At 42.9% G+C, this 10,446-nt stretch overlaps 1 protein-coding gene across 3 annotated transcripts; it reads right to left on the reverse strand.

Annotated features, from left to right (window-relative positions):
- Positions 1 to 4: 4 nt before the first annotated feature.
- On the reverse strand, positions 5 to 10,231 carry LOC149322943 (ceramide kinase-like). 3 transcript variants are annotated; one of them, XM_089485120.1, is made up of 11 exons: positions 10,111 to 10,231; positions 7,868 to 7,996; positions 7,670 to 7,733; positions 6,424 to 6,569; positions 6,162 to 6,236; positions 5,291 to 5,443; positions 4,234 to 4,339; positions 4,037 to 4,119; positions 2,231 to 2,430; positions 1,170 to 1,363; positions 5 to 521 (listed from the first exon to the last, which is right to left on the reverse strand). In XM_089485120.1, the coding sequence occupies exons 1-11, from the start codon at positions 10,157 to 10,159 to the stop codon at positions 458 to 460; spliced, it is 1,263 nt and encodes a 420-aa protein (XP_089341246.1). In that variant the 5' UTR covers positions 10,160 to 10,231; the 3' UTR covers positions 5 to 457. The 3 variants fall into 3 exon arrangements, with proteins under 3 accessions (XP_089341246.1, XP_089341251.1, XP_089341254.1); XM_089485125.1 differs by lacking the exon at positions 6,162 to 6,236; XM_089485128.1 differs by lacking the exon at positions 5,291 to 5,443.
- Positions 10,232 to 10,446: the final 215 nt, after the last annotated feature.

Raw genomic sequence — 10,446 nt, forward strand, 5'->3', positions numbered from 1 at the left:
GTAAATGGAAACACTTAACAAGGCTCCCTGGTTGTATTTCTTTGGGTCATCTGAAGCTTGAGGGAACGAAAGACTGCTATGCTTACAAACCTACCATCAACAAGCATTTATTCTGACGCTGGAGTCCCAGTGTGGCTTAATTATATAGCTGGAATGAAACAGTTGGAGCCTGTGGTGCCACCAGCCTGCTCTTTTCAGTTCAGAACAGCAAGCAAAACAAGGGCTAGGAGATAGCACTTCTGCAACTCGGTGTGATGATCCAGACCTCTAATCCCTTTGCATGTGGAGTTTTGCACACATTGGCGTAGGCATACCAGCCTGGCTGGGTCTTTCGTGATGTATGCCTGACAGATCCTCAAGCAGCAGCCCTCTGATGGCTGAGGCCTTATAGATCCTCTGCTGCAGCCACACCATTGTGTTACCCTTCCATTAAATGGGCTCTCATTAGCAGAAGTGTCTAGGAGGTACAGGGTACTTGTTCAATGCCACGGGCAAAGAGTTGGATGAGGCTCCTGTGCACTCTGAGGGAAGAAAGAGCAGAGAGGGTTAAACAGGCCTAGAAGGGGTACTGAAGTATAGTGGTACTCAATTGAAGCCCTTTGAGGAGAACCTGCTGGCTGCATCAGGCCTTCCTTTTTCCAAATGCTCACAGTTTTATCTCTTTGGAACATACCCTGTCTACTGCAGTTGTAGTCCTAGTCACCAGTACTCATAGTGTAGGGGTGGACAAAGTGCAGCACATTGCTGCCCCTAGTGACTCAAAGCTCCCCAAATATTTAATTTAAAAAAAAATCCTGATTTTTCACCTGCAAACTTGCCAAATCAACTTTGTTTGGCAACAGAAAAGCAGGATATGAATAAAGTTTTTATATTATTATTATATAACAACAACAACAAAAAAGACTGCGAATGCAGCAGTTTATTGCCCCATGCCCTGCAAAAAACAAAAAGAAAATTGTACCTACATGGAGGCTGGAAATGACAACATCACTTCTGGTTTGTTGAAATGCAATGGTGGAGCCCCCTCCGCAGATACCCACCACTGTACTAGGGTTACCCTGACCAACTTGGTGTCTCCACCAGCTCTAACTTTGTGGAGTGTTCTACCTAGTTCAATATCTCTGTGCTACAGTAGCACAACCTTTTCTTCAGTCACTCAGAGGGTCTACCTGATGCTTATGTCTGGATGATTCAAGGTCTCGCCATCACAGGTCCAGCAGCTCACAGGTGCCTTCCCTTGACAGACTCTTCGACAGAGCCCCCTCTGTTCTGGCACAGCTGCCTCTCCTTCACAGTCCTCTACTTTTGAGGAGGTAAAACGAACAGCCCGAACCCGGTACACACTCACAAAGGGTAGGTCAAACTAAGGAAAACAGGAAAGCTTTTTCACCAGATGAAATCCAGGCCATTGTACCATTGCAACAGCTGAATGTGCCTGCCTGGCTTTCTATTGCAGCTGCCTGTTGCAAAATGTTGTGTTGCTGGGAGAGGACTGAAGGCACACTGCCCTGCTCTCCTACACCTTCTTTTGGGCAGGAGAGTGCTATTTAAAAGGCAGGTTTTAGGGTAGGTGGGGGAGACATAGCTACAACAATAGAGTTTTGTTATAGTGGCTATGTTTCCCAATGCAGGGTCTTTGTCCCACTGTCTCTAATTCTCCATATCATACATACAACTAAAACCTGACTCTTGCTCTCAAAATTTATCAGACTGCATCGCTCTCATACCCTTTACTACTAACTATGCTGTGTAAGCCTGATGGGACATGAAAGTCAAAGCATTTTGAGATTCCGTACTCCTTCCTACCCACTCCACCACTGTAGAAGAGGGAGGAGCTGTTGATATGGATGCTGTCTATTGCATTCACATAAAACCTTACCCATTTTTCTCAGTACAGGACCTAGTAGTCTAGACAAAATACTTGTGTACAGTTTACATTGAGACAAGGCTTCTAGTTGCCACCTGCTGAACTAACATCCCTACCATTGTGTGGTGTGTGTGGGGGAAAGGGTGGCTATGTTGTCAGTAAAAGAGATTCAGTTTCTAACATAAAACAAAAGGATGCTTTTCCTCTTGATGAGAAATAAATATATATGTTCAACATTCTTTTTTAAGTGCATGCATCTCTTATGTACAGACTTGTGGCTGCCATGGCAAAAGCCTTGACCCTTGATGCTCAATGAGTACAGAGAAGTAGAAGGGAACTCTGTTGTCAGGCAGCTTGTCATACCTGGTCTGAGCAATTGGTGTGTCGAGTCAGATGCCGGAGAAAGGAGAACATGGGGCATTCGTGGACCAGGATGAGGTCTGCAGTTCCGTCAGCCAGATGGGCACAGGGCGAGAGACCTTCGGGGCTTTTTGGGCAGGCACTGCTCATGCTTGTCAAATTGACTGCTAGGAAGCGGCCCTGAACTCGCTGCCATTCACCATCTGCAGAGGGAGACCAGTGAGGTGGGTAGTAGTGCAATGGAGTGAGTGAGGGCTTCAACCAGTTTTTACTGGACCTTAGGAGCTGCTTGGACAGTGGAGCTACAAATTTTTTTTCTATCATAAATCCCCTAGCCTTGTTACTAGATAAGGAAGTATTTCTTTCCTTAACTTCCCAAGGGCTACAGCCAAGCTCTGGCATTTGAAAGTTATTTTCAGGGTTAAGCCCTGGCTCAATTATTAAACCCTTCTGGCAGGAGATTACAGAAGAAGAAGAACAAAATCCCATGTGTATATAACAGGCAATTAATTCCTCCTGGAGACTGCCAGAGGGAAAGTACAGCACAATAGTTTGTTCAGCTCAGAAATGAGCTGCCCAGTAAAGTTCCTCCCTTGCCCAGTTACTCAGAAGAGGAAGGTAAGTAAAGCTGGTTTAATCCACTGCTACCATATTTGTAGGAGAAGGCGGGCCTACTGATACCCAGTTTGTCAGTTGTTTGTATCTGAGGTCAAAATAGAAACCTCAAGAAAGCAAGGGGGCAATAAAATATGGGATGGTGAATGGATGCTATGGCCAACATGGTCTGCACCCGGGGTTGGAAATTGTTTCTGTACTCTAAGGAGGCTTCTGGGCATTTTAAAAATGGCAAAATGGGCAGATGTTGGACAGGTGCAACGTGTACCTTAAGAACCGGAGACATAGCTATGTCAGTGTTCTGTTCCAGCTCTCTTAGGACAGATAATAATAATGTTTAAATTAGATCTGGTTTATCAAGTGATGTGTACAACAAGGTCTGTTGTACAAAAACAAAAAAACCCTACCAAATTTTTGCACCATATAAATGCTGCAGATTTCTATCACCTTTCTCGTAATGAGGACTAGTCATTCACATTTTGATTAATAAAAAAAGACAAGTAGAAATGTTTAGGAAAATCCCCTTGTCCAACTCTAGTAATATACAATAAGTATTGGAACCGCCATGTGGCCCCATGAGTTCCAGTTCAAATAGGGCTGAAATGTGTATCCCCATCAGTGATAATGTACATTCTGACTTATTTGTTTACATCCACAAATTTGAAGGCCAGTGTTCTTTTTTTAAAGCAAAGAAGGGATATTTGATCTCCCCTGTCTATTCAACCGCATTACATTAACATATAATCTAACCACTATTTAATATAGTTGTGGTTCAAGAGGACTGGAACTAAATAAAACAATCTCAGATCCAGGACATCTAGGTCCTCTCTTCAGTCCGGAGCCCCTGTATTGGTATTGACAGTTCTATGGCTGCATCTGTACTGCAGAATTAATGCAGTTTGACATGACTTTATCTGCCATGGTTCAGTGCTATGGAATTCTGGGAATTGTAGTTTGTAGTGGCACCAGAGCTCTCTGACAGAGAAGGCTAAATGTCTCACAAAACTACATTTCCAGAAATTCTATAGCATTGAGCCATGGCAGTTAAAGTGGTGTCAAACTAGATTATTTCTGCGGTGCACATCCAGCTATTGTCTCTAACTGTATATAGCTGTGCAGTTAACTGTGCGTTTTTATCCAGTCTTATTCCCAGTCAGTCAGTTGTACACCAGTTTAAATGCCCAGCTCTATTACCTGTATATTTCTGCAATTCAGGTGGCTTTTCTTCCTCACTTCCAGATGACGGATATTTACTAGTCTCTGAGCAGACCATGCAGCTGGAAGACAGAGAGAGATGCAGTATTACAGGATGCTCGGGTCTTTTCTTTATTACCAAGCTTTATCTTTATTCTTTCAGTGGGTTCAGTTGTCCCCGCTTCCCTTCTACCTACCCTGACCGACAGCGCTTCTGATCTCGTGGGTTGGACTCTTCTGTCCTAGCCAACTGGAACTCCACTGTGCCTTCATAGCTGCGGTTACTCAGCACTGCCTTAGCTCCTGGAAGGATGATAAAGACAGGCTGGTAGTTGGCCAAAACAAACATAGATTTGGAGGAATCTGCCAAGCAATGTAGCCTCCTGAGAAGCTCAACTGCTCCTTAGCTAAGCAGACTTTGTGACAAACAGTAATTTATCCATCAATTACATGTACTGTCATGCACACAAGCCCATAAAGGAGATCATCTATCTTTACAAAGATTCACAATTGCCAAAGGATTGACCTGGCACAGAGGATTACTCGTTGGAAAGGAAAATACATCAAGTGATACCTTTATTGGCCAACCAAAATGCACAATATACCTGTTGCAAGCTTTTGAAGCTCCATGGGCTTCTTCATTAGGCAAGATGTTACAAACCAAACAGGAGGAGGAGAAGAAAAAACAATTGGAGATGTTAGTCATATGCCTGCATGTTGTTTCACTCCTTAGTAAAGATGTTATGATGGGGAGGATATCTTTTGCAGGCAGGCTTCCTATTGAAAATCTTTCTATTGCTGCATGGCCAGGAGAAGGAGGAGCCTGCCTGCAAAAGACTTCCTCCCCACCACAACATCTTTACTAAGGACTGAAACAACATGCAGGCATCTGACTAACATCTACAATTGTTTTTCCCCCTCCTGTTTGGTTTGTAATATCTTGCCTGATGAAGAGGCCCATGGAGCTTCGAAAGCTTGCAACAGGTATATTGTGCATTTGGGCTGGTCAGTAAAAAGGTATCACTGCTCGATTTTTGTTTGTATTTGTTAAATGGCCAACACAGCTACCTCTGCATGTTTTCTGGTTGGAAAGGAGTAATTTCCAACCATTGTCTGGTTGAAAAGCAGTAAGGGCTCTTCTGCTATTCAACTGTTGGTCCCTTTCATGACTACTGAAAAGGATTTCAGATTGATGGAGTTATGTCTTCATTGTATGCTCTCCCTACATCAATGTACACCCCCATCCAACTATACCTGCATAGGTGTAGCGCATTGGCCCCATCCAACGGTGCTGCTCACTGGTGCTCACTACATCACCATAGAAGCCATAACCAACCAGGGAGACAGAGTACCGCAGGCGCTTTCCATTGTGCCAAATGCTGCAGACATCAAGGGGCTGGGAGTCCCCTGGAAATCATAAGGAATGGCTGCTGAGGACTGAGAGATTAAAAAGTGAATGCCTCCTTCCCAAATGCAGAGCATTTCTCTGCACATGCGTGGTCTTTCCTCAGGTAGAAAGGGAGAGAAAGCATAGATCTATGCTTGCATTTTTTCAGCTGGAAAATAGCTGGAGCATAGCAGCACAGTTCTGTCTCCTGCAGCCCTACACACTTCTACAGGTCATGTGTGTGTGTAGAGGCAGTTGCTAAAGGAGACACACATGCTTGTCACTGCACTTCTGAACTGGACAAAACAGGCACACTCTCACTTTTAGTAGAGGGATGGGACCATCTAGCTCTCAGGCAGGATCTCCAGAGTGTCTACAACCTGAGAGGAGCTTCTTACCAAACCCACTTTTACAAATCCCCCTACCAAGGCACATTTCAATGTCCCATTCTCTATAGAGATGAATGCCCTGAATATAGAGTAAATAAAAATGGTGTAGTAATTTGAGTATTGGTCTAAAACACTGGGAGACCAGAGTTCAAATCCTTGTTCAGCCATGGAAATCCATTAGGTGACGTTGGGCAAGTCCCACACTTTCAGACTCAGAGGAAGGCAAGAATAACCCCCCTATGGACAAATTCTGCCAAGAAAACCCTCTAATAGGGCTTGCCTTAGGGTCACCATATGTCAGAAATGACTTGAAGGCACACAACAAGAACAAAGAGTGAAGAACAAGCACCTATAATGATGTGCAGAGCAGAGGTGACAGGGTCATTTGTTCCTACAGTAGCAAAACACACACAGTCTGTAGAACCTGGGGGTAGAAAAGGAAGACAACATAAAAAGACCAGCTCACACTCCTGTCTACCTTTTCGCAAGCTGGCAGGAGTAAATCTCAAGCATGTCCCAGCCCTGTTCCTACTTCCCTGGACTTGATTACTTTGTTCATAACTTTCCAAAGGAAAGGCCCTGATATGAGTGTCACAGGGCCTTCTCCTTACCTGCAGGTATGATGCCAATTCTTAGTCTTGGGGACAGTAACTCTGCTTCAGTGTCATCCTCCAGAATCCCTGCCTTTCTTTGTGTCCGATCGAGCAAGGCATGCATGACCTCATTGAAAGTACCATCACCCCCGACACTCACCAACCTATGGAATGCAAAAATTTAAGATGGTTTGCCCCAGGCCCTGACTAAACCTCCCTTGTGGCCCTCTGAAACTAAAAAAAAGAGTTCATTTTTCAGACAGATGGCTTCAGGGACTGATCCTTCCACCTTGGGGGCAGAACAATTAAGAGGTTACTGCGTGATATAGAGCTACATCCAAGGAAGTATCTCATGGGATAATTCATTGATACTTTATACATTCTGCAGAATTAAGACACAAAGATGTTCTTGATCTGTTCCTCGTGAAAGAAAATAATTTTCTTTTTTGCTGTGTGCCTTCAATTTTTTTTCTGACTTATGGTGACTGGCAGGTTTGCCTTACGGTTGCCATAAGTCAGAAATTACATTAAGGCACACACAACAACTACAAAGGGCAAACGTATCACAGGGTTTACTTGGCAAGATTTGTTCAGAGGGAGTTTGCCATTGCCTTCCTCTGAGACTGAGAAAGTGCAAACAACAACCCAAACTTCATTAGATAAAATCTAACCACCACTGAAAAACTATTTTTAGGAGATACCTGACTCCTTTCAGGCAATAGTGCTTGGTGTCAGGTTGAGAAATACTTCTGATAAGAAAAAGCATTGTATATGTGAACAGGATTGCCCCATTTCCTCTTTGTCCTACTTTATAAAATACAGCTCAGGTTTTTTTTAGCCATTTTGATGGCTATGAAGCTGACTATATAAACGACTGACGCAAATGCAGTTAACAATAACAACAAAATATAGATGAACCCTGAGCTGATCACCTTTAATCTGTGTATCTGAGACCATACAAACAGAAACTGCTGCTACACCGTAGAATTAATGCAGTTTGACACCACTTTAATTGTCATGGCTCCATGTTATGGAATCCTAGAATTTGTAGTTTGTTGTAGAACCAGAGCTCTGTGACGGAGAAGGCTAAATATCTCACAAAACTCCAAATCCATAGCACTGAGCCATGGTAGTTAAAGAGGTGTCTAACTGCATTAATTCTGTGGTGTAGATGCAGCCAGGGTGGATGGGGAGATTGAGGCCCAAAGACCATCAGAGGGCAGTGTGTACAGGTGCAGACAAGCCCGCAGAAGGAGTCCCTTACCCATCAAAATCACAGAGGTCATGGTGCAGGATATAGTCACGGGCCTCATTAGCACGGCAGGTCTCTGAGAAGAAGAGAGAGGGCCATTAGGATTAGAAGAAAACAAGAGTTTAAGCAAAGGATACATTATGCTACAGGGAATGGGGAGAGCTCCATGTTGGGAGGAAAGGGGTGCTGGTGAAGAAAAATGGGACTCACCCACAACTTGAACATAAATCCCAGCCAGGGTGAAAAGTGGGGCCACCTGATTTTGGTAGATCTCCACTGCCCGCTTACGCCCTCCAACTGGGTTGATGAAGATAAGAAGACTCCTGGGTCGTGTAATACCTGAAGCAGGAGGAAAGAATATATAGGATCATAGAATCATAGAGTTGGAAGAGACCGCAAGAGCCATCCAGTCCAACCCTCTGCTATGCAGGAAATCTAAATCAAAGTATCCCCAACAGATGGCTATCCAGCCTTTGTTTGAAGACCTCCAAGGAGGGAGACTCCACTACACTCTGAGGGAGTGTGTTCCACTGTCAGCCCTTACTGTCAGGAAATTCTTCCTAATGTTGAGGTGGAATCTCTTTTCCTGCAGCTTGCATCCATTGCTCCGTGTTCTAGTCTCTGGAGCAGCAGAAAACAAGCTTGCTCCCTCCTCAATATGACATCCCTTCAAATATTTGAACAGGGCTATCATATCACCTCTTAACCTTCTCTTCTCCAGGCTAAACATCCCCAGCTCCCTAAGTCGTTCCTCATAAGGACATGGTTTCCAGAACCTTCACCATTTTAGTCGCCCTCTTTTGGACACGCTCCAGTTTCTCAATGTACTTTTTAAATTGTGGTGCTCAGAACTGGAGGTGTACAGAAAGTCACTAACGTCCACTGAGTCCAGCCTCTGGTTTTTCCTAGTAGTCAATCACATCCCTTAGAGAGGGTCATTCACAACATTTAGAAATAGTTCTCCCCATTGTTACACACCCAACAACTGGTGTTCTCAGGTAGGAATTTAGAAAAATAATGTATATTGTTTTGTTTTCAAATCTAAAAAAAATTATTAAAAAAAAGATCTGCAGGCAAAAGATTATTGCTTGTTTCAACAATACACAGCCTGTCAAGACTGTGAGCTTTTGGTTCCGCATTTGTGAAACGGTATTTCTTTGAACCTCCAATTGGTGGAGGATCTCACCCATTTTCATAATCCATTTTCATCGAAGACCTTCCTCTTTGATTCTCCGGATTAAGCCGTTGAGTTGTGCCTGAGGTTGCCGATATGGGATGTTGGGGGTTTTATGTATATTTATAGTGTTATATTGTATTGTTTCTGACTTTGATTATATATATTTGATGTTCCACCCTTTGTGGAAAAGACAGTATAAATAAATGTTGTTTAAAAAAAGAAAAAGTAATGAACTTTCAGCCTTAATTTTATTGAATATTTCCAAATCTTTCCTGCATTTTTATCCCATCTTTTGTTCATATTATAACTCCATCTTTTATTATCACATCCATATTTGCACACATTTTCTGAATATGCACAGTTTTGTACTGCTTTTGCATCACTGATTAAAAGTGTGCTTGTAAATATTTTTCAACTGTATGTATTTTTAGCTATTCAATTTTTTAAAAAATGTACGAATTGTGTGCAAATTTGATTTCTCCATAATGTTCTGCAAGCCTTGCAATCGAATTCATTTCCAACGAAAACTGCATTTTTGCTTGCCGCGAATAGCAGAAGGTGCAAATGGATACTTTCATCAAGAATTTAAAATTCTTTTCCACCTCTATTCAGCGATATATTGCTTCTAAACACGGGAACTCCGCTTAGTTCAATATCCATGTGTGGCAGAGGAAAGAATTTGATTTAAAACCACTGCTGAATTTCAAATTTTATTTTCAGTGCCAGTGCTACAATTGGCATAGCTGGGAAAAAAGCAATCAAGAGTGCATTTAAGAAGATGCAAAAAGCCTTCCTTTATCATGGATAAAACATAGCTTCCATTCACACAGAATTATGAGGGTCTAAAGGGCTAGCTTAGAAATCAAGCCACATCTATTTTAGATGCTACCTACCTTTTGCCATTGCAACCATGCCCCATCACTTAGACTTTGGCCTAATCCTGAGACCCTTAGGATCCCTTCACTGACTCCACAATACCATTTTTCAGTGCAAAACACCTATTATTTTTGGTTAAAAACCCTGCATTTGTTACTGCCAAAAAAAAAACACTTCAAACTGATTACCCCACCTCACAATAGCAAGAACCCATCAACTCGAAGAGCTCAAAACATGACTGGAAATCATGTGATGCACTTCTGATCATTCAAAGCAGCACCCATAAGAGCCAAAAATAGTCCCTCTGGGTTTTGGAGCATGTCTACTGGCCTAAAGGAAAGCAACATCTTTTGCATAGCTCCACTATTTTCCACATCCTCCAACCAGACTTGGCACTGACCGTGGTGACGAATCCAGATCTGTAGAGCATTGACCCAGCGCATGGCCATCTGTGATGTGGGTGGGGCAGTAAACTCCAGTGACCCTAGGCTCCAACGCTCTTGCTTCTCCCGTTGTACAAAGAAAACTGTGAGAAAAAGGAGGAAATGATTGACAGTCAACTGGAGTAAAACCAAGCAACACTAAACAATTTGCAAAGAGTACATGAGGGGATTGCCCAAGACAATCACTGCAATTTCTTTATGCTGCACACATTACGTTTGCATGCAAAATTCTGTCATTTGCAGCTATTTCTGTTATCATGACTGTTTGTGTTTTCCTTGTTGCATCAAAAAGT

This window comes from Sceloporus occidentalis, unplaced genomic scaffold (assembly GCF_023333645.1).
Source record: "Sceloporus occidentalis isolate IW3139 unplaced genomic scaffold, rSceOcc1.0.p SCAF_1, whole genome shotgun sequence".
NCBI lineage: Eukaryota > Metazoa > Chordata > Lepidosauria > Squamata > Phrynosomatidae > Sceloporus > Sceloporus occidentalis.

What these genes read in the sequence shown, in the direction of transcription:
- LOC149322943 (XM_089485120.1), bottom strand. Translation starts at nt 10,159, where the DNA reads ATGGCCATGCGCTGGGTCAATGCTCTACAGATCTGGATTCGTCACCAC. An exon ending in GATTTATGTTCAAGTTGTGG is followed by an intron (nt 7,734 to 7,867) that starts GTGAGTCCCATT and finishes TCTTCTTCTCAG; the next exon opens with AGACCTGCCGTGCTAATGAG. An exon ending in AATTGGCATCATACCTGCAG is followed by an intron (nt 6,237 to 6,423) that starts GTAAGGAGAAGG and finishes TTCTACCCCCAG; the next exon opens with GTTCTACAGACTGTGTGTGT.